Here is a 25438-nt window from a genome sequence, read left to right as displayed (position 1 = left end):
ATCTGCTATTTTTTATAATATATTAGTATTATTAGAATATATTATTAGTATATCTGAAGTACAGAGCTCCCATTAGGATTCAGCTTGCTCCCTTGTTTATTACGTACATCAGTGCAGAGTATTTACATTTATTCAAGTGTTGTGCAAATCATGGCTTCTAAAAAAACAGAAAGGTGATTTCAATTGAAACAAAGCAAGACATCATCAGAAGGAGTGAAAGTTGACAAAAACTTCCCTGTCAAATGGGGATAAGTTCAGGAGTTTACGAACACTCACTATCCGAACACAGCTGAAACCAACAAGATTAATGATCTCTACAATGACACCCTTGCCCGTCATTTCTGACAGATGTTGAAGAAGAGAGCAAAACAGACTACTTTGGACATGTTTTTCAAGAAGCCAGCTGCCAAAAAACAAAGGATGCAACAAGAGGAGATGACCCTGCAAGCTCCAGTAGCCTCTCCTGTATCTGACTCTGATTAAAAACCAATAAAAAGAGACCTGCTGCAATGTGTAAAAAGTCTGTATCTGTATGAATGTGTGAAGAAAGTGTTCCTCCAGCTCCTCCTCACAGCATCTGACTACCCGGCATAATTGGTGACTGCTCCATTTTCATTTTTTTTTATGGTACAGTACGGTTATTTTATGCTGCGGAACGAATTATATGTTTTAACATGTATTTCTATGGGAAAATGCGTTTCGTATAATGGACTTTTCACTTAACAGATGTGCACCTAGAACGGATTAAGTACTCTATACGAGGCACCACTGTATTTTAATGCCTGTATGTTAAGAATTTTCTTGTATTAAATGATTGGTGTGCTCTCCAATTCTGGTTTACAGTTAACTCAAATTATTTTGGATTATCATAATATTTCAACTCCTAATAAAACAAAGTTCTTTAAAAATCAGTTGATTCAAAGCTCTAAATTAGCATTTATCTGAAAACATATTTGCACTTTACGTAAACATTTCTACTTCCCAAACTTGAGGAATCTTATAACATAATCCATATATAAATAAAAATTTTTACTTTAAGATTATAATTTTTAATTATAAACAGTATAATAACAATAATATACAGTATTTTTAGTAATATTCCAGTATCATTAAATTATTTATTTATTAATAAAAAAAACTAACATTTAATAACATACGTTTAATTTTCTATAGTCATGAATAACTTTTAAGAAGAAATTTTTATAAAGTGCTTTCCTTTCCAAAACCCTCCAAATTTAAAANCAGTATTTTTAGTAATATTCCAGTATCATTAAATTATTTATTTATTAATAAAAAAAACTAACATTTAATAACATACGTTTAATTTTCTATAGTCATGAATAACTTTTAAGAAGAAATTTTTATAAAGTGCTTTCCTTTCCAAAACCCTCCAAATTTAAAAGTACAATTTACAAAAACTGACTTAACTAAATTTTTCTAAAACTGTTTTTAGAGTTCTGTTGGTAGTTTCGATATATAATTTACTCTGATTCTGTCTGTTAAGAATAACACACGTTTATTTCTATGTATTTATAGTACTTTTTTAATTCTTATTAGGTTAAACATTGTTTGTTCTCAAAATAACTGTTTAAAAAAGGAAAATCATTAATTTTTGGTAGTGTTTGATAAAAGAAAATTGTTCTTATTCTATTTTTGTTTTGAATATCTGACTAGACTAATGTGTTAATTATTAAAAATACTTATGAGTATTTATGTTTGCAGTAAGTAATTTTTTTGTGATTTTTCAAGTTTTGATTATTTTAATTTTTTTAATACCCTAACATAGTTTAAAAACTTTTAGTGGATTCATATCATCAATTGTTTATTGATTAGAATAATATATTTAATATTTTAAATTTAAACTAATAATAATAATAATACTAAATTACAAACCTGACTTTGAATAATTTCACGAATTTGTTGTAATGTGCTATTTAGATTTACAAATACAAATCCTATTGACCTTTCTTGAAATTTTATACCAACTGGTGGAAGATCTAATAAAATTAAATTTTTAAAAATTTTATATTTTAATGAAATTTTATCAATTGTAAATAATTTTAAAAATTCAAGTTTAACATTTTTTTATATTTACATTAATTACAGTCATACATTACTTTAAAGTGCTTTGCTATTATGGAACTTTTCAATTAATAACTGAATATAATTTGTATCCATGCGTATTATTTTTGATGCTTGCTATGCTCTAAAGGAATTTTGAAGTTTTTTTTTATTTATTATCTTTACTTTTGAATCTTTTTTAAGACCTAGCACTATCACACACTTAATAAATGATAGTATAAATGCTTTTATGCTTTTATATACACTGGCAATTGAATAAAAGATAGCGTTTCACTTTAATGAAATTTTTGCTTTAAAGCAGTGGTCTGAAATCTAACATGCCTTATTAGCCAGGTATGCCTATATATGTAGAACCAGCAAAATTATTATATTCATTACAATTATATTATATATACTACTATAGGTTAATACGTAAGAAATATAATTTTACCAAATGATGCAGGTTAAAATACTGATCACATATTAAATAGTTGTTAAAAAAAAATTTTTTTTAACCCATTTAATATTCTTTTAGCACCAATCCTACATAATACAATTATTAAACAGTTAAATAATAATTGAAATAATATTAAAATAATAGATATAGATTTTTTAAATATGATAATGTGTATAAATTCTCGTGCAATTGCCAACCACAATTTTCAATATACAGTAGATCCCCTAGAACACAGGTTCATATAATATGGATTCGTATAACATGGCAAAAAAATGGAGATCGTATTCGTATAAACACACTAAAAGAGACTCGTATAATATGGTAAAACGTCATCGCCGACTCATGTTGCGACAGGATTGGTCGAATCTAGACCAATAGCAGATATTTCACAAACCATTGAGTTTAAACAAGCAGCAGACCTACTAAAAATCATTTATTATTTAACAGCCATAAAAATTATATTTATATTAATGATGTCTCCAAAGTTCAGCAAATTTTTCGTAGAAAAATAACTTATCAGAAAACATGCGCCTTCCATTCGATGCACCGCTCCGCGACGAAAACAAGCTTAAGCAATGGAGTCATCAAACAGTGCACACTCGATAAGTAATCCTACAATTTTTTGTTTATAGCATAGTTTATATGGATTATTCCCAAAAAATTATATGTGTTTTGGAAATGTTGAGTCAAATTAGTCTAGAATCGAATTTTATGGAAGAAAACCTTTCAAACAGCCATAGTTCCTAAACTGCATACATGCCAGGCTGTGATTGGCTCGTGTATTTAAGTGACTCATAAAACACAAAATTCATATAAAACAGAACATATCTACTATGTTATAGGGGGGTCTACTGTATCAGAGAAATAGGAAGATAGCTAAAAAGCAGGTTTAGAGAACATATTCATGCAATAAAATATAATTATTCAGATTCTGTTGTTGCTATCCACTAGTTAATGTCGGTTGCCAAATTTTACTAAATAGTGTTCAGATTTTCTTGAAAGAAATATCATTAAAAAAAAAATTACATGAGCACTTAAGTTATAAAAATTTCAACAAATTTTAAAATAAAGTTAAATGATGATTTAATTTTGAGTGAGATCTGGCATCCTGAATTAATCTAATCAGAAGAGTCCATTAAAGAAATTGTATATTTAATACTGTTGCACAATACCTTTCTTAATCTGATGGAAGTATGAAAAAGGTCACAGTGTATTTTTATGTTGCTTTTAGATTATAATTGCTTTTTTAAACATGCTTTAGCATGATTTTTTTTAAAACCATAAAATGTCTCATAAGTTTCAGGATAATAACATTTCTTCAGCTCTTTTGGAAGAAAACAACAATTTCTCCAATGACGACGTTTTTCTTACTGACAGTGACAATGAATAAGATAATCTGAGTATGCAATCAGGTTCTGATAGTAAAGCAGATGCCAGAGTTATCAACAAACACTGAATCATCTGTAATGCCATATTTGAGCAGACAAAACTTGCATTCCACCACAAGGCAAAGTGCAAAGAAAGATCATCTCTATTTAGATTTCAAAAAGATGTTATTCTTGTCTCCTACATTTCAAAACCACACAAGTTTGTACATATGATGTCCACCTTATACCATGATCAGAAGTTTGATATAGAAAGTAGAGATAAAAGGAAACAATATTTTATAATGTTTTGCAATCAAACAAATATGGAGTCGATGTGGATAAACTTGCAAGAATATATGACATGTCACACAATTCTAAATGTTGGCCACTCACCACATGTTTTGCTACACTAAATCATGCATGCATCAATGCTATGGTAATACACATAATAAATAATAAAGTAAAAAAAAAAACTAATCAAAAAACAAAGTTTTATTAAGAAATTGGGACTGTCACTACTATAAGAACACATAAGGAACAGAAAAGATAATCAGAGACTATTCTAGGACTTACATACACAACTTCCAGAACATCTTGAAAAAACTCAAGAAACATTTCCAAAATGAGGTAAAATAGTTCAGAGATGCTCTGAGTATCAAAGAAATATGTATCGTAAGACTTGAATACATGCATAATATATACTTCACCAATATGTCAAGAACACTCCATTTTATATGCAAAGAATGCATCAAATTATGCACTGAATGATCTTGCCAAGACAGATTATATAAATGAATTTTTCTCTTATTTTTTAAGGATTACTATGTCTAGATTATATTAATAAGTATTAAAATTTTATCACAAAAAAGGATGTTTAAAAAAATTGGTTCTACAGACAGTTTCAATTTTCAGTCAGTCAGAAGTTAATAAATTTTTGTTTGTCTTTTATTTTTAAAAAATAAATTGTTATAAATGTTTTATTTGGATCTATACTTAATAAAAAATGATGAAACACATTTTAAAGTGAATTTTTATTAAAATTATATATTTATAAATAGATAATGTTCTGGGTAAAATTAATCCCACATGGTTCAAGCTGTAACCTTTATTCACCTGGTTCATGGAAGGTTAACTATATTTTATAACTCTAATTTTAATATTCAGCATAAGACACTCCTTATTACTCTTTTAATAATTAATATTATAGTTATTATAATATTATAATTAAGGGGGGGGCGTGTCAGGACGTCGAAGCTGCGAGTGACTTTTTTTGTGAACTTTACATAAGGATAGTAAAGTGACAAATAATAGTCTTTTTGATTGATTTATTATTAAATAAGTGCAAACTAATATTATATACTTCAAGTTAAAGGAGGAAAGTAATATTTCAAAAAATAACATTATGCAAAGATCCCCAGTTAAGCGAGGAAGACCGCCACTTACAAGATCGAGAACAGAGAACAAACAAGATTATTCAGGTTCTTCAAGCTCAAAACTCATTACGGACTATGGAATACAGTTAAATAGTGATTTGCAAGAAGAAATAAGAGAGTCTAACCAGCAAAATTTATTGAGTTCAACAGGTGAGTCATCTAATATTAATTCAAATTCAGTTACAAATCTTGCAAGTCATTTTGACACTTCTACGGCACTCTTATGGTCTAAAATATCTGATTTAATAAAGGACTNATTAAATAAATAAAATATGATATACGTGTATAGATATCATATTTATTTTTATTTATTTATTTCTAAAATATGCTCTTAACTGAAAAAATAAAAATCCTTATAAATTAGATTGAGTTAGAAAGAAAAGCAATTAAATTTAAAGTATTTTAATTTTCAATATCTTAAATATTAACATTTCTTCTATTTAACTAATTTATAATATTATATAATTATAACAATAATAAAATTACCGAATTTTAGCTTACCAAATTTTCTGCAAATTCTTAATATATTATCAATTCCAATAATCTGACTTGCTTTTATTTCACTTTCACAAATATCTGCAATAGGCCAACTAAAGAAATAATAAAGTCAATAAATAACTGTACAAATATTACAAATTACACTAATAGTAAAACATCTTTAATCATCTATATGAATATTCACACTAAAAACAATGTAATTCAAGAAATTAATTATATGAACATTTTGAAGTAATATTAAATTTAAAAAATTAAAATAACTTTGAAAAATTATTCCAATAATATACAATAAAACATAATTATATGAAGCAGCTGGTATTACAAATATACTAGATGGTTATTGGTACAGTATATTATATAGTGTACTAGGCATACTGAATCACATTTCTAAATTTTGGTGAAAAGAATTAGTAATGCATGCAGGAATAGCAAATTCAAGTTGTTCATGTATATTTCAACAAGATATTGTTAAAATATACATGAACTCCTTGAATTTGCTATAATTTTTTCTATGATTTGACAACACAAATTCTTCTACTGCCAGAAGAATTGTCAGTCCAACAACTAAATCTTGCTTGTCGTTTCTACTAACTCTATCACTCTGTTGTTATTATTTCTGGACCAGAAATCAACGAGTAGGAGCAAATATCCTCTATGTATTGAAAATAGATATCATTGTAAAATCAGTCCAAATTTGCTTTGGTCATTTTACTGGAGGATAAGACATAAATTATGAAATTGAGGATTTGAACATAGACTCTCATACACAGGGTCCAAATGTGTTGTCTCTTGCAAGCAGATATACGATTTTGGAAAAAGCACACCATTCATACTTATTACTGGTATTATACACATGAAAGTGTCAACTATGAAGCAATTGGGCACATGCTTTAACCTGCTTTGAGCATACAGGTGCTAATGTACATGGCACAAAGTTCCTTCTTAAACCCCAACTGATTGCTGTTGTAAATTGTAGTTGTTGAGAAAAATTGTATTTTGTCAGTTGCATGCTATAAAAACATGTCAATGCAAGTTGCAATATTGGCTTCATCTTGTATGTAATGTCTAGAGATGGAATTTTATTATATTCCTTCTACCAATTCATTTTACCAAAACTGTGGTTGCTTAACTCAGTAGCACTCAAAAGTGCTCAATCATTACATCAATGTTATGAATACTTATTTTCTGTTCCTAAGCTTCTAAAAATTGTACAAAAAGTCTTTCCTGCAATATTTTTTGAAGCTCAGGTTGTGAGAACCTGAATAACATGAAACAAAAATTATATTGATGTTGGAATGAGCAGGTTATTTCAACCTGTTTATTCCAACAACAATATAATTTACTTTTTGTACTGGTTAATTTACTTTTTGTACAAATAACTGGTTATGAGTAATGAATAACTGGTTAGGAGTAACATGAAACAAAAATTATATAATTTTTGTTTCATGTTACTCCTAACCAGTTATTCATTTCATTTATATAAAATACATTGTAAAAATACAAAGCATTAAAGACCAATACAAATACATTATTCTTATCTTCTCTGTCGTCCCTTTCAACATCACAGGAACATGATCAACACAGCGTCAAGGAACTTTTTACTTGATTTACATAAATATAAGCAGGGAAAGTAGTCTAAAAAGAAAAATAAACTCTGCTGTGCATATTTTATATAAATATATTTTGTCCTGGATTTTTTAGAATTTTTCTTTACAATATTGAATATATTGATTCATTTCATGATCCACTGCAGTATCTTACTTTCTAGCAATTATACCATCTTCCTCATACAATTTTAATACTAAATGTAAATGTATTGCAGAGATTCTTGTTTAGCTCTCATCAAAGATCAATGGCAGAGTGATCAGGTTTGCAAACTGCATATTGGGCAATATAAAGTACTGTGCACAACATGGATATTATGAGTTTGTGCTTTTGCCACATCTGCCTTATGGAAGCACTACTTATGCTTTAAATATTTCCTGAATTAAGACCACTTTTAAAATACTTCTGCATCTCTAATTTCAGATATCACTGGTATATTAGTTTTACTTTGTGATTTCCAAGTTTGAGACATTTCAACATTTCCTCTAGACAACCTTTATAGATCCCTTGCTAGAACAGGGAAAAACTACACTTATTCATGTAATTACATTGACAACAAGATCATTGTCAGACTACAAGAATTATCTTCATCATTTGATTTTATGATTTTCATCATTATAAAATATATCAGGTGAGAAAATAAAAAGTTCAATTATGAGAAATAACATTAAAACAAATTAAAAATTGTAATTTTAATCATTTTCTTGTTGTGTTCAAAAACTGTCTCTATTCAAATATTGTAATCTGAAGCATCTTTACATAACAAATGCTGAAGTATTTGCATTTGAATTGTTTTTAATGAACTAATTTGATGCTTAATACTTAACACTACAATAATTTCTATTTTATAGATCTTTTTTGCAACATACAGATTATTTGGCATAAATGAGATATCACAATATCATGCTAAATATCTTTTATGATGTTTTTAAGACCTCGCTTCCTTATATTTTATCTTAAAACTAATTCATTTTTTTCAAAAATTGATTTTAACAATTTTCTGTAAAGCTCCAAACAGCATCACACTTCAATACGTATGTTTGAGTTCTATAATTTGGATAAAAACTATTTGAATTGATTTTTAGAAATTAAACCATGATAGCTTAATTTAACTTACAGAAAAAAGATTTACATGAATTTATAATGAAAGTCTTTACAAAATTATAATAAAAACACTAATCTTTATCTCCAGTGCTTTCAAAAAAGAACATCATTTTCAAAATGAAAAAACATTGGCATTCAAAGCATAGCTAATTTCAAACAAATATTGGCATTTAGAATATCATTATCTCAAACTTTTAAGAACATGGAACATTCTATGCATAGTTTTTTTTTTTTTTTTTTAAGATTGTTTAAAATTTTTTAAAACAAGGAATATTTTCCATGTCCTGAAAAAAAATAAGCCAATAAGCCATTTGAAAGCTCAATGAGACAAAGAATTAGAATAAGATCAAATAGAGTAGATAGAAATCCATCACACAAGAAATATAGAAAACTAAAACCATTAGAACTACAAATATATCAGGCTGAAAAGAAAGTAACATGCATTAGTTATATACATCAGAGCTTTATTTCTCTTGCTTGGAAAGCTTTGTTTGAACTTTAATTTATTCTTCATCTAGTTTATATCATTTTTGTATCTACCTTATTTGATCTAATTCTAATTCTTTGTCTGATTGATCTCTCTGTACCCTACATTGGCTCTCCACATATCCATTGTTTAAACTGATAGAGAACATTATTCAATTACAAGATATAGAATAGATAGATTTATGGATTTTCAAATGGATTTGTTTTTCTTTTTCTAGAATGGAATGTCCCATGTTTTATATTTTTATGAATATTTTTTGATTTGTCAAAAACTCTCCATGCAAAGAATGTTTCATGTTTTTAAACATTTGAAATAACAATGCTTCAAATGCCAATAATCATCTCAAATTAATGATGTTTTGAATAGGAATGTTCTGAATCTTATGTTCTTTCATTTTCAAAATAATGTTCCTTTTCTGAAAACACAGATGATGGCCTTCAAAAGATCAAAAAAATTTTGATTATTTAATACATTAACTGAAGATCAAAAATTGGTGTTTTTATTATACACTAGCAGACCCCGCCACACATTGTTGTGGCTCAAAATGTATCTATTATAAATTTATAACACTTCCCCATGGGGGAGGAAATTTTTCGAAAAATTTCTTCTTAGTGTACATTCTGTTGACATACCCTATTAAAACACAAAAAACCGAATCTAAAATAGTATAAATAGAAGCAGAGTTCTTTACAGTAAGCCTTAATCTTAACCATCTCCCTTCAGTAGGGGAAATTTCGACACGTATATTATATAAAAACATGTGCATATTCGAATGCAGCGTTGTGTCAAAATTTCAAAGGAATCGGTAGGAACAAACGAACATTACATTTTTATTTATATAGATAGATAGAAGATGATCCGCTTTAGTTCATTTTCACAGAAAAGCATAATGCCTCACAGAAAAGCAAACTTAGGGCGTCGTACTCATAGCGCTATCTGTTGGACATAAAAGCCTTAACCTAGATTATATATTTTAATTTATATGAATGTTTAACGGAATAATATACAGCCTATGTCCACCCTGAGGTTCCATTCTAAATATTGGTGAAAGAATTTTTGAAATCGGATGAGTAGTTTCGGAGATTACCTGCTGCAAACAAACTTACATACATCATACTTACAAACATTACCTCTTTATAATATTAGTATAGATTTATTCTTTTAGTTTGGAAATGTAGTAAAAAATTATTCTTAAATAAAACTATGTTCTGAGAACAATGCTTTTTGAAGGTAGGACATTAAAATAAATCATTAAAAGCTAATAATATATTAAATATTGTTAAATTAAATAAAATACTACCTTTCTTTAGTAACAAACTGAAAGTCAGAAGGTAATGCAGGAACTAGTCTTTTAAGGTCACTTCTTAATTTTTCTAATTTAACACTTCTATCATGAATTAAAATTGTACCAATAATAGATGATCGATCTTCATCTTGTTGATTAGTAATTGAATTTTTATATAAAACAGCAACTAAGACAGGTTCTGTAATATCAGCCATTTTTGTTTCTATGTTTTAGCTATAAAAAATAAAATAAAAACAACATAATATATATCTTCATAATTTCAGAGAATATAATAATATATTAAATTTATTCTTAATATATTTTTCATTCCTGTATAACTAACATAAAACAATCTAGAATGTAGAATGTCAATTTACTTGAGGTTCATGATCATGTGTTTGGGAATTTGATCATTTGTGATCAGAAATTTATGCACCAAAATTTCAATTTTTATGAAAAGTTTCAATCTTTTGGAAAATAGATTATGTACTACTGTAAAATAGAGTTTGTGCCTGCACAAACTGCATGTTCAGGAAGGTGCATTGTTAAAAGATCACTGCACTCATTCATTCCTACGATGTCTGTCATAAGTTATGTTACTGTTTTGTTTATTTTTTTCTTTTGGCTTAAATAAAATGACTTTTGCAGCATTATAAACCATTGCATAGTATATTTATTTAATAAAACCATTCATTTTTCTGAAAACTTTTTTAAAAAACTTAAAGTTTTTAAAATTTTTAAAATTGCAGTTTTAATTTGTTTTTAAATTAAAACTGCAGTACATGATTTAATAAATAGAAAAGAAATATATGTACACACACTGATCCACCCATTTTTGTGAATATTTGGGACTGAGTAAATTATGTCTTAATATTTTCTCTTAATTCATGTATTTACACATATAGGAAATCCTTGCTAATATGAACTTGAATAAAATCCTGTTAGTCAAATTCACAACTGTATTATTTGTCCCAGCTGGAGATTTACATGTTAACAAATCTGTTCAAAATATGGCTACTTCAAAATTTGAAGTGAAAATTCTGTCTGAACAGTGTTATGCATATGTTAACTCTTTCATTTAGATCAAAGTGCCTCCATACTATAAGAGAACGATAAATCAATAACAACTCTAATAAACCATTTAACATTCAAACATTTACATCTGAAAATGACAGAAATTATTCCTGTCAAAAGTTCTAGCATGTTTTTGCAAATTTTAGAAAATTCTTGTTTGAAAATATATCAGTTAACTTTGAAAAACATAGATTTATTTCATTATTAAAAACTTATAACAGCAAAATTAAACTTATTTTATATTTTATAAGGCCATACAAGAAATCACGATAAGCTGCAGGTTTCCCAATCTCTGATACAAATCTCATCTAAAGTCAATTAAGATTTTTTTAACTATAAAACTCAACAGGCTTTCTAGCCAATTAACCAATTAAATATTTCAATTTCTAATCAAAATTACAGACTTTTGTCCAAAAGTAGTTAATTCAAACACATTGGTTAATAAATCCATCAGAATTTATAAACAAGAGATAGAACTTAGCTAGAGCCATGAGACATAATTAAATTTGTGTTATTAATTTCAATTACAGTAAATAAATCATATAATAATTGAATTTTCTATTCAAAAATTAAGTTATTTAAATCAAAATTGAATTTAAAAAACTATATTTTAAATAGGTTATAATGAAGTTATTTAATTTTGAAATAACATTATTTTTAAAAATACTGCCTTATTTATTTAATATTTTATAATTGCATTAATTACAATTGAAATATGTTTTAAATCACCATAAATGATTCAAAATTAGATAAGATATGATTATAAATCAGTTCTTAATTACCCTTAATTTAAAGAAAAATTACTTTGGTATATTAAATTTATATTAAATTATCTATTACCTTTAAATTATTAAAACATTCACTTCATATTAAATTAACACGTGGACTATTTTAAATGTTAGAAAATACTCAATTTCTCTTCTCGCTCTAATTAAAAGCTTGTAATGAACTTGAAGAGAAAATGATAATTTTATCTTGCTTTAATCTTTACGTCATTTTTAAAATATAGTATTTTTTTATTATGAAATTTAAAAGAAAGGTAAAAATGAATGAACCGCGGTCACGATTCCATAAATCGTGCCGAGGTATTGCCGCTATCGGAAGTTGCAATCAATGAAATACGTATGTAACATTTTCCGTTAAATTACGTCACCTTAAAAAAAATTTAAAAAAATAATAAAAGTACTTTCATTTTATTTTATCGAAATGTATATTTGATTAATAACATTAATATAATAAAGTTAAATATTCTTGACATACGTTCTGAGAAAGTAAAATTTACTTAATAATGAAATGTTTTATATCAAGGACTATATACTACATACCGGTAGTAGTTTAAAGCCCTTGGTTTTATATTATACAGCGCTCTAAAGTCACGTGTGTAATTGTTGAAGTCCCAACTTTGACCTTTAATATCTCCATGACCAATAAACCGATTTGGATGAAATTTAAACTAGTTAGTGTTCGTGACGAGTTTTGTGAACGTTCAAAATTTTGAATAGATTCGTTTGGATCGTTTTGGATTTACGCGATCGGCATTTTGTCGCTTAGATTTACGAGAGCGAATAGCGATACCGAACAATCTAGGTGCCTGTTTATATGTTTAAGAGAATTAACTTCGATATAAATTGCTTTAAATTATATGTAAGTGAACACTTTGGAAAACTTTTTTTTTATAAATGAAAAATAATCTATATATATAAAAATGAATGTATGTGTGTGTGTGTGTATGTCTGTCCTTCATGCATTACCACACCGTTTATCCGATTGCCGTGAAACTTTGGAAAGTTGTTTAATATACTCCGGCGAAGGTTTGTGCCATAGTACGATTGCCATAAAACTTTGGAAAGTTTTTTTAATTTTTTAATACACTCCCGCGAAGTACATTTATCCTACGATAGATGGCGCGCGTTTACACGAGCATTCGCGCACAGTGTGTTGGATCGATTTCAAATTGTAAAGACCATTTCCCCCCTTCAAAAAATATCTCTATATATGCATTTGTGAACTGTTATTTACGATATTTATAATAATTTTTGTTTAATCACTTTATTTCAACTTTTTTTTTCTAATTATGTATTCGCTCGAGCTTCGTTAAAACCTTAACTGTACCCCGAACAACAACCGAAGTTGTAGGAAGAAATTCGCGTATTTTACCGATCTAGGTATCCCCCCTTTTCCAAATTTTAATATCGACTCAAAATAATTTAAAAAGACAAATTACAATAAAACGGTTTATTATCCAACTATCAGAAATTTCACAACATGCCAAGGAAGAGAGGAAGGAGCAATTAAATAATTAAAATTATAAAGGATTAAAAAATATATATATAAAAATGGGGAATATCGCACTTCTGACAATCGCTGCGAGTGTGTGGGCTAAATTTGGAGAATCCGTGCTTCTCGCATGGACAACTGTATGTGGCCGGCTCACGCGTCGAAAAATCTTCCGATTTATTCGTGTACACACCAGAGGGAAAAACAAAAAATATCGTGTATCCACAAACACTCCAATAAATAAATAGAATTGAAACGACACTGTGAAATGTTTTTCCCATGAAAATGAATAATAATAATAAGTTTCAATAAAAATAATAAAATGTAAATTGAATTTTATCATAACGAGTTTGCTTGAATTTCCTTTCTTCTGAGATCGCAGCAATGCGCCACGGGTAAGCTTGTATCATATAAATATTAAGTCTACAATATTTCTTTTATAATGAATACAAATCGTATTATAAAAAATACAGAAATATATATAGTATACATATGTTTTTACTTTTTTTGTCATTATCTTTTATATTTATTTATTTATTTATTTATTTATTTGTATATATAGATCCATCCATACAAGACTTTTCGTTTAAAAAGAGGACATTCCTAGGAAAAATCGACTATGGTAATTCTATTTAATGAAAAACTGCAAAAATTTATAGATCTGCTAAAAGTTGAAAAAAAAAAACTACAAATCAGCGTTTCTTTAAAATTTGTAATACAGTCAAACATAATTTGTTCTAAAACCGAAACAACCGAAACAATTTTTCCCATAAGAAACAATATACACCAGATTAATCCGTTCCTGACTCATAGTACTAGGCATTGAAGGGTTTATCAGTTATTGTTTATCCAACCAGAAAAAAAATTATGAGCGAGAAAACTATACTTGACCTTTCAACTTTTTTTGTGTTTTTGAACGGGATATTTCCGTATACAACATAAAAGATAACAGGAAGACTGAAGATGAGATAACCTAGACAAAAAACTTGAAAAACAATGGATAAGGTCTATGTGTTCTTATATGATCTAAACATATGGATTAATTTTTTCTATAAGAATGATAAAAAAAAATGAGACCAATAAATCCTGTAGTAGATAATAGCAGACAGCCGGATGGCCGAGAGTTCATGGCAGCTTACCACTCTGGAGGACCCGGGATCGAATCCGAACGGATGACCCAGGGGGTGATCCGACCGAATACCGGATGTGTCGGACTCGGCCTCTCCATTGTGGGCCTGGCCGAACCCCATAATGGGCTTGCTAAAAGAGGCCCTCTTAGTTCCAACAGGGCGGAAAGAGTTTTAAAATTGGTTTCACTGTGGAATGTTGCAAGAATCAAAAATATAGGCAGTCAATAAAATTATTCATACACATAAAAATTCCTACATTTAATAATATTTCACTAAAATGTAAATAAATAATTTGGGAAGGTCTTTAATCAACAATTTTATTATATATACATTAAATAAAATGTAGGAAACAGAAATAGCAATAAAAATTGGAAATTTTTTAAAACATGTAGAATGTTCAATCTTTATTCTGTTACATTGCATTCCTGTTTAGGAAAGACGATATTCATTTATAGTCTATTGGAAGAAAAGGGAGAGAGAGCTATGTCAATAAACATCCAGAGGCTACGGAGGGGTACAGTACTCCTATGGAGGGGTTCTATGAAAAGTTGACGCTCGTCTTACGAAGAAGCTTCCACCTGCGACCCATCCATTTACTGATTCCATTGAAAGGTTACTGATTCCCTTTCACCCTTTCAAGGGATGTGATGATTGGTGCAGTTATTAAAATAACTTTCATTATGTATCATCGGGGAGAGAAGAAAGAGCAAGCAAAGAGTGGAACTCATCATATAGAACTCATTGTAGACTGCAATTTCTTACTAACTAAACACACTCAAGAAAACCTTTAAATATGCAGCCGTATTTATTAAATTCTAACGTTTTCGGTCATATTCAATGACCTTTCTCAAGAAAAAACAGAAAAAATCGAACTCCGAACTTGAATTAACGATACAAGCGTTTTGGAACGTTTTTAAAAATGATATTCTACTGGAATAACGCCATCTCTATATAACGGTTGTCATTATATAACCACATTAGCTATTAGAACGTTAAAAATATGACGTTCAGGATATAAAATAACAGTAAAAAAAATAAACATAAAATACAGACATAAAATACCAAACATACACAACGTGTTTAGCAAATACATTAAATTAAGATTTCTGCCCTTAAGTAAGTAGCCGCTGTCCATCGTTCTTGATGTTTATAATATACTTGCTCGCCAGGCTGCCGATACTTTGCTTGCATCTCGGAAGTTGATAGCTAATCCTTTTTGGCTTGTTTTGCAGATATGCCAGGCTTCAGCGTACCGGAGGTGCTTTTTGTCGCCCTATTTGTATCAGTTTGGCTCGGTCCCATTCAGCTTTGACCTCTTGGGGGTCAGCTAAGACGTAAGTCGCCAGCGCTGTGCACGGTTGTTCGCTTCTTATGTTTCTCTGGTGTTCTGCCATCCTTTCTTTGAGGGATCTTCCGGTAGCTCCGATGTAGAACATCATATTCTGCCTCCGCGTGTCTGTAACGGGGAGCTACCGGAAGATCCCTAGTAGATTACTTTTCAGCTATGCAATCGCAGCAGTTTAGAAATCATTGTGGGTGTTATTTCACTGTCTGTATGCCATGTATCCTTGTAATTTACTCGCTTACTATTATATACAACAATTAAAATTTTACATGTACCATATTGTAATGAAAATAACATTAATAGTAAAAATTAAATTGTATGTAGAAATAAGAACTACAATTAACACGATTAATTGTATGTAGAATTATTGGATGTCGGACAGCTGCTCTAGGAAGGTTACCACTTCCTCTTCCTCGGTCATCTTCATCATCTTACTTGAAGAAGCCATTGATTGATTAAATCTAATTTGGAATAAAAGTTACAATTTAGAATACAAGTAAAAACGAAAAAATTAAAAAATAAATAAAAATATGATAGTGTACTAAAAAAAGTTAAGACTAGAATATTAAATACAATCATTTATGCGTTATTAATGACATAAATAGGAAACTAATACAGCAAAGAAGACAATGTAAAAATCAATTTTATTATTGAGAAAATATAAAATTTATTATTTATTAATAGTATATTATTTTGTTTATTCACTTAATTTTTTTATGTATACTTTTAAAATAATTATTTTAATGTTCATATAATCATTTCATATGAAAATTTCCAAATCATACATATATTATTATACATTTTATACTTTATATTTATTTACATTAATAAATTAGTTTATTAATTTAAAAAATAGCAATCTCATTTAAAACAAACTTATCACTAAAAAGGTTTATTAAAATTCGGCCCAAAAAATATTTAAAATAAAGTATTAGGTGCCCAAATCATGTGCGCATAAAAAAACCACTCTTGTAGGTACTCAGGGGATCGAGAACCGAATTTAAATATACGTATTTTAAATTTAGAGACAGTTTTTTTAAACGTTGGTAGAAAATTTATCACGATTATTATCCTGTACGAAGTCATTAGAAAGTTAATTAAAATCTATTTCAAAAATATAAAAATAAAGCAGCATCACAGACAAAATAATAACCAGAATAAAAATTAAAATGCGTTTTAGCTGGATGAGCAATGTCGCCGCACGTTTTTTTAAGGTGTTCGTCGATAAGTTTATAAATTTTTCGTGTAGGATAAAACATTTTTAATGCTTAAAAAATTTATTAGTGAATTATTTTTATGAAAAATAGTTTCAGTAATTTTCTGTACATTTCTGTAATTAAGGGCCAAATAATTATAAATAATTATTGGAATGAAGAATAATGCTGATAAACAATGGTTAAAATAGTGTGATGTTTTAATATTACCATAAATTGTCGTAAATTGGTATTTTCTTCTTAAAAACATTCTCAATTTTATGGTCTCTATCACAAAGAATGGGCATGAATTAATTCTCCTTATATCTATATATAATAAATATTTACACATTTATATTTATATATACAGAATATTCACATTTTTTCACATTATCATGCATTATGAACATTCTANTTAGTTTTAAACCATGATCATTATTTTTGATTGCAAGTAAAAATTCTTAAATTCGTCAGTTATTTTTCAAAATTATAAATACGTCATTGACACATTGCTTGTAGATTATAATGTCTTTAAAGAAATCTTTGAGGATGTCTTTTTCCAGCTCATGTAGCACTAGTTCACACAAGAGTCCTTGACATAGGACTTCCCATTAGGATACCTTTCTTTTGTTTGTATGTCACCCTGTTGAATCTAAAAAAAGGATTGGTAGCACATCAAGTCTGCTAGATTATTTATGACCTCTGAGTATGTTGATAACATCGGATTGTGTTGAACCATGAATTCAATGAGTGCACTGAAGCAAGATGCTAGATTAATAGATGGGTACAGATTTTCAAAGTCCATTACAGTCCCTATATCATTGTTCATTAAAGTTAGGTCTTGTTAAATTAGTTTATTAATTTAAAAAATAGCAATCTCATTTAAAACAAACTTATCACTAAAAAGGTTTATTAAAATTCGGCCCAAAAAATATTTAAAATAAAGTATTAGGTGCCCAAATCATGTGCGCATAAAAAAACCACTCTTGTACTGTAGGTACTCAGGGGATCGAGAACCGAATTTAAATATACGTATTTTAAATTTAGAGACAGTTTTTTTAAACGTTGGTAGAAAATTTATCACGATTATTATCCTGTACGAAGTCATTAGAAAGTTAATTAAAATCTATTTCAAAAATATAAAAATAAAGCAGCATCACAGACAAAATAATAACCAGAATAAAAATTAAAGTGCGTTTTAGCTGGATGAGCAATGTCGCCGCACGTTTTTTTAAGGTGTTCGTCGATAAGTTTATAAATTTTTCGTGTAGGATAAAACATTTTTAATGCTTAAAAAATTTATTAGTGAATTATTTTTATGAAAAATAGTTTCAGTAATTTTCTGTACATTTCTGTAATTAAGGGCCAAATAATTATAAATAATTATTGGAATGAAGAATAATGCTGATAAACAATGGTTAAAATAGTGTGATGTTTTAATATTACCATAAATTGTCGTAAATTGGTATTTTCTTCTTAAAAACATTCTCAATTTTATGGTCTCTATCACAAAGAATGGGCATGAATTAATTCTCCTTATATCTATATATAATAAATATTTACACATTTATATTTATATATACAGAATATTCACATTTTTTCACATTATCATGCATTATCAACATTCTACGCTGTACTTAATTAATAGATTTGTAATGGAGCGTTAACTCTAAACGCACAGTGAGTTGTTTACCTTTTTTTAGGGGTCAGAATTTTTAGTCGAGCTATTCGGACTTGAGTAACTAATATTGCAAGATTAATCGCGGGCTGATTTAAATTCATTAGATTGGCCGGATATTGGCCATGCCGAGTCTAGACAATAAACTTGAACAGGAGCGAAGATGAAATACGATACCTTGTAACGATACCTTGATACCTTGTAACACGATGGCGACTAAACTCCGCGTTTTTCCTGCCAATTGATCTATTGTCTCTTCGCGGATCGCGATTTTGAGCGCTTCGGCGAAGGTCGCCGGATCGTGCGTCATAACCTGCCTCTTTAGTCTATCAGTTAGGCCATGCAAGAATTGGACACGCAATTTTTCGTCCAGTTCTCGCTGTTGACAGCGTTTAATAACTGCGCTCTCCTGTTCGTTTGCGCCCGTGTGATCTATGGCCGTTGCGCTAGCGAGAGTCTGCAAGCGGACCGCGAACTCCTGCACCTTTTCATCTCTCCTCTGGGTACACGCGTGGAATTTTTGTACCTTAATAGAGTACGGCTCACGATCAAATCGTTGAATCATTAGTGTTTTAAAAGTATCGAAGTCCGTCACGCATTTCATCTGCAGGTCGCGCCACGCGAAGTCTCGAGCCACGCCCGTGAGCTTGCACTTGGCAATGCTCAGACACTGGCGAGGCGTCCATCCCGCCAAACTCGCGATTTCTCCCAATGTGTCGAAAAAATCAGACACGCGTCCCGTTTCGCCCGAAAATGTCGGAATCATTCCTCCGAACGCGGAGAAAGAGGAGAAAGAGCCGCTACTGCTACCGTCTCGAGGTCGCGTCGGAACACTTGCATCAGCCTCCATCGTTCAACCCACTTTCTAGATAAACTTTTCGTCGGCTCACTTACTCAAATGTTGTGGGACACAAATAATCCCGAGCTTCTGACACCAGTGTAAGGTTAACTCTGGTGTAGATTGGGCCTAAAATCCAACTTCTGACGCCAGTGTAAGGTTTGCCGACGTTGAGGGGGAAAAAGTCTATCTCACGTCAGAATGAGCCTAAGGGAAACCGCGTATGTGGGCGGTGGCGAAGGAGGCAAATGATGCACAAGTGTTTTACAAGATAAAACCCGTTTATTTGTTCGAATTCATGCTTACATCGATATAGGATAATTCCAAAATCTCCTGGGAACGGCGAAAGTTCGTGATCTCGGTTGCAGTTCGGGCGGACGAGAAGGATATCCGGACGAAGCAGAAGTTCGTCGTTTCGTTGCGGTGTCCTCGGTGAGCGGCGGATGCACAACACAAATTTAATCACCACTGTAGGGTTAATCCGGAGGAGACTCTTCTTCGACCTTGAAGTTCCGATTTTTATAGTTTTTCCCCCACTGTTCGCCTTTCGGATTGGTCCCTCGTCCCTTTTCTCGCTTCCCGATTGGTTTCTCCTTTGTCTCCAGGTGCAAGACGAAACTTTTTCGGGTCGCGGGAAAGGTCCGATTCGAGGTGTCCATCTGATACCTCTTTGTCGACTCTGTTCGAGGACTGTTTATAAAATAATAACACCTGCACTCATAACTCAGGCCGTTATTTACCATTTTTGACGTCTAAGAATTTAACGATCATTTTCACCTTTCACCTATCAAAAATTCCTCTATTTTTTTGTTCGAAAAGGTTTATTTCGGCCAACATTTTATAGACACGCGAGTCAAAGATCTACCTGTTTATGAGCGCTCGTGTTAGAGTTTGTCTTCCACTAAGACCTTAACAGATAGTTGACACATACTCTAACCGTCCCGAGTCTCATTGTTTACATCTTGTGTCGCGCAAGAATTTCACGGTTTACTCGAGTTCGAACCTCGTCTGGGAACTCACAATTCCTTCTGAGGTGGTATCTTGCTTGCCTTTATTTTCTCTGTAACCTCTGATCAGCCCTTCAATTGTGGCAGTTTTGTATCTCAAAGTTGTTGCAACACTTAATTCTATTAATCTCCTTGAGATGATCCTGCACATTGGTACAATATAAAAATGCTCTTCTGATAAGTGCTTTAAATGATGATAATTTATATTTATATGGGTTGTTGGACCAAGCAAGATGGTATATAGAGAGGAACATGTGTGGGTTTTAAATACACACCCATGTGTATATTTCCTTGTTTAAATCTTATATCAATGTCCAAAAAATGAAGATGAGTATAGCTTTTTGTTCCACTTTTAGTTTTAAACCATGATCATTATTTTTGATTGCAAGTAAAAATTCTTAAATTCGTCAGTTATTTTTCAAAATTATAAATACGTCATTGACACATTGCTTGTAGATTATAATGTCTTTAAAGAAATCTTTGAGGATGTCTTTTTCCAGCTCATGTAGCACTAGTTCACACAAGAGTCCTTGACATAGGACTTCCCATTAGGATACCTTTCTTTTGTTTGTATGTCACCCTGTTGAATCTAAAAAAAGGATTGGTAGCACATCAAGTCTGCTAGATTATTTATGACCTCTGAGTATGTTGATAACATCGGATTGTGTTGAACCATGAATTCAATGAGTGCACTGAAGCAAGATGCTAGATTAATAGATGGGTACAGATTTTCAAAGTCCATTACAGTCCCTATATCATTGTTCATTAAAGTTAGGTCTTGTAATTCTTTTACTATCTATTTAGATCATGAGTAACATAATTACTGTGTTCTAGTGGTTAAGAAATATACTTTTTAAGCACTTCTCTAGTATATGTGTTAGTACGTTACATTTTTCCACCAACAGTCTGATCTCCTTGTTCTCTTTGTATGTCTTTGTGAATGGAAAGATTCTATGCATCCGTGGGCTGGGGTTATGTCCTCTTTTCAAGAATGTCGTGACAGATGCAAGTGGCATTTTTTTCAAGCTTTTTAACTTTTTTGTCAGTTAATGTAACTATCTTTTCATCCACAATCTTGCATTCAGTTCTAATATATTCCTCAATGGCTTCATTGTAATGCCTCTTTTTATGATTACTATTTGTTTGGTTTTATCTGCCTTTGTTAGAACCAACTGATTTTTTGTTAGCCATTCTTCTGTATACCTTACATTTAACATTTAACTGTTCCTTTCCTTTTTGCTCATGTGATCCCTTTTCATTGAATACCATTTTCCATCTAAAATAATCCTCTACATTACTAAAACCCGCCATTTCTCTCCATTTCAGCCATTGAAGTTTGCCACATACTTTTGTTTGGAACGTAATTGGGCTCATTCTTTAACACCCTCTCTATATCTTTCAGTATTTTTATCTGGTCCCAAAGTACCGGTACATATGGTTTTATATCCTTTTTCTTTCTGTGCAGAGCTTGTTTCTTTAGGATCCAATTCATCTTTCTGATATACAGTAGATTCCCTTATAACACTGTAGATAATTCCGTGTTATATGAATTCCATGTTGTACGAGTCACTTAGATTTTACAAATACGTGTGCCGGGCTGTGAATGGCTCACGTATTTGTAAAATCTAAGTGACTCGTACAACATGNTTCCATGTTGTACGAGTCACTTAGATTTTACAAATACGTGTGCCGGGCTGTGAATGGCTCACGTATTTGTAAAATCTAAGTGACTCGTACAACATGGAATTCATATAATACGGAATTATCTACAGTGTTATAGGGGGGGGTCTACTGTACTTTCTTTTGAGGCTATCTTGTACCTGGTCTGTTAGTTTTACCACACTGCTATTGATTTCTTTTAATCATTCTGGATTTTCTTGGTATATTCTGTCTTCTAATTCAATAAACTCCTTTAGGATTCCATACTACTAGTTTTCTAGAAGCCTAATTGACTTACATAAACATGCTTTTTGGAACCTTCTCTTTAATGCATTGCACTTTTTTGGGATGCTAATTCTATGTATAGACATTGATATTGATGTCTATATCAATGTCTATTGCAGTTGGATTATTCCGTGGTTCAGTGTGGAAGATATAGAGAAAATTGATGGATTGTTCCACAAGATCAGCCACAACCAGCACTTGTGTAGGGTTAGCGATTGGGGTGAGGAGTTTTCAACAGCCGAGCAATCAATACTATTGTGTGGGCGCAGAATGACTCACCGAGACAGGTTTACCATGTAAAACTGTTTAATAACATTAAAATTTCTTACAATATTTTCTTGATTGACGGATTATCACATCACGAAGCATGAGGATAAAGTTCAAGTAGAGTTCGAAAAGTTTGTGTTTCCGTTTCCTACAGTTCGGCAAAGACGGTGAAATAATCATCGGTCCCGGGGCGAATGGCACTGCTTCAGGTGGACGACCTCCAGGCTCGTCGGTTTTGGACGAACCGACGAGCCTGGAGGTCGTCCGGTGACACTACAGATGCAGTTGCTTCCACTAAATCCGAAACATTCTTTTCAAGATTCAGCAGGGACACACACATCCAGGAGGATAAGACTATGAACCAAAAACCAAGAACCTTTGTAACTTGAATCGCACGGTTTTATAGATTTCCTAACCTCAGCCGCCTCCCCATTGGTCTCTCCTTGTCACCTGGTGACAATTTGAAACCTGATGGAGGGTGCGGAAGAGGTCAGCATCGCGACTGAATATGATTCCTCTTTCGTCGTTTTTCTCAACGTTATTCCTTTCCATTGTTTAACTAATTTACACAAAAATTTCCATTGTTCAATTGAGACATCTAATTCTTTCCATTCGCATCTGAAAAGGCGCACTTTAAATTTCCGATCGATACCCATCATTCGGACCTCTCAGTCGACCCCTTCGGGTCCTCACACTTGCTTGTTGCGAAATATTGGCAGTAAATAATTGCTTTGCATTGATCACCTTGCCAGAACAGAAGTGGATGTGTTGTGGCCATGAAAATTCCTGTGTATTGTCAAATCACATTCTCACATCAGTGGAACAGGTGAAATTTTTCTTATTAATTAATATGTAATTAGTGATGATATATTAATAAAGAAAAAAAACTAAAAATTTGATAAATCATCTTTATTGTATGTAAATCATACTAATTTTACACAACTATTATAAAAATATTTCTTCATTAACTTGCTGTTCAATTATTTTGTATCTTGCACTTTAATTTCCTGATAAATATAAAAACGAAATGATTAGAAAGTAATTCGCAAATTCTAGAGTTCTTATATGAATTAATATTATAAAATATAAAATTTGTTTTCATGATTTATATACCAAATGGATTGTTACATTAAAATGCAGTGGTCATTCCTGCAATTAAAAAGTTTCAACATTTTGGACACATCTAAGACAATGGCAATTGTTAAATGACAAAATGTATTAGATCGGGTGGTGAACCTTTTTGAGCCCGCGTGCCATACTGTAAGCATACTTAGCTTTAAAGATGTTTATGCATGCCAATGTTTTAAACTTTGAATAACGATATTTAAATAAATTAAACGAAAATGCTTTAATTAGAATAAATGAAACAATGATTGAAAAAGACAAACGATAAGTCAAAATTATACGATACGTTACGTGCCAGATTATTTCTCCTTACGTGCTACTTTGGGCACATGTGCCATAGGTTCGCCACCCCTGTATTAGATGAAAGAAACTCTTACTAAGTAAAAAATTTATATACAGTAAAACTAATCTTAATGGACATCTGAATAATGGAAAGTGAACAGAATTAAAATTAAATCTCAACAAGGCTTCCTGTCTCTGTATAAACTAAATAATATATATAGGTACTGTACAATGACTTTCAAACAGGTGACAGGATTGCTCATTAATCGTGATGCACATTTGTTGTTTAGATTTAGTGATTTTTGCACTGAAAAGAGAAATGAAAATTACACAATACTTATAGTTAATATACTCTGGTAATTGAAATTTAAACCATGTTGGAGACTGGTATTTCAAGCATTCTAAGGTAGCATTCATTTTGAGGGACAAAAACAGTTAAATTTTAACTTGATAGTAACTGAAATATGTGCATAACACACATGCAAAGTGAGGACTGTCTGTAATTTCTTCATCTTTATTATATGTGTTTAATGAAAGTTCCTTATCAAATTCCAGAGATAATATATTTATCTAATAATATCTATCTAACAGCAGAATAAATAAACACCAACAGCTTCAGGAAACCAGCTTTTAATTAAAAAGGAACATGAAATTTCTTCTATCAATAGAATTATACATGTTTTATTCTAATACTAATATATATGTTACCGCTAAAGCTCGAAATCCGTTAATGTGTACATTACCTAGCTAATCTGCAGATTAACTAGGGTGATCCGTTAAAGCTGCGAAAATTATTCCATTTCTCAAATTACCTAGGTAATCTGCAGATTATCTAGGTAATCTGCGAATTACCTACTAGGCACTCGGTAAAGTTAAAATAAGATCTTTGCTGGAACAACAGCAACGTTTCTGTACGCTTAAATTAACATAATGTTATTTATTTAATTTTCAATATCTAAAGAATCAAGTTAATACAATCAA

The 25438-nt window shown here is 30.6% G+C and overlaps 2 protein-coding genes across 7 annotated transcripts in view; both read right to left on the bottom strand.

Annotated features, from left to right (window-relative positions):
• LOC111626007 overlaps window positions 1-20744 on the bottom strand; it is a 39847-nt gene extending 19103 nt beyond the window's left edge. For 3 of the 6 annotated variants that reach the window (XM_023369279.1, XM_023369275.1, XM_023369280.1), the window contains exons 1-4: window positions 12212-12647; window positions 10313-10531; window positions 5820-5908; window positions 1894-1997 (exon numbers count right to left, since the gene is read on the bottom strand). In XM_023369279.1, coding sequence (XP_023225047.1) covers window positions 1894-1997; window positions 5820-5908; window positions 10313-10512 — 393 coding nt within the window. In that variant the 5' untranslated portion in view covers window positions 10513-10531; window positions 12212-12647. Of the gene's footprint in view, window positions 1-1893; window positions 1998-5819; window positions 5909-10312; window positions 10532-12211; window positions 12648-12696; window positions 13096-16467; window positions 16486-16523; window positions 16585-19888 lie in introns of those variants that run through there. The other 3 variants (XM_023369276.1, XM_023369277.1, XM_023369278.1) reach the window with 3 other exon arrangements.
• Window positions 20745-23947: 3203 nt separating this feature from the next.
• The window catches only part of LOC111626006, a 38564-nt gene continuing 37073 nt past the window's right edge, over window positions 23948-25438 (bottom strand). Inside the window, exon 20 of the mRNA XM_023369274.1 lies at window positions 23948-24057. Coding sequence (XP_023225042.1) covers window positions 24031-24057 — 27 coding nt within the window. The 3' untranslated portion in view covers window positions 23948-24030. The remainder of the gene's footprint in view (window positions 24058-25438) is intronic.

This window comes from Centruroides sculpturatus, unplaced genomic scaffold (genome assembly GCF_000671375.1).
Source record: "Centruroides sculpturatus isolate CEXI.00-Female unplaced genomic scaffold, Cexi_2.0 scaffold316, whole genome shotgun sequence".
Classification (NCBI taxonomy): domain Eukaryota; kingdom Metazoa; phylum Arthropoda; class Arachnida; order Scorpiones; family Buthidae; genus Centruroides; species Centruroides sculpturatus.
The sequence above is the reverse complement of the archived record's forward strand: the minus strand, read 5'-3'. Positions and strand labels throughout refer to the sequence as shown.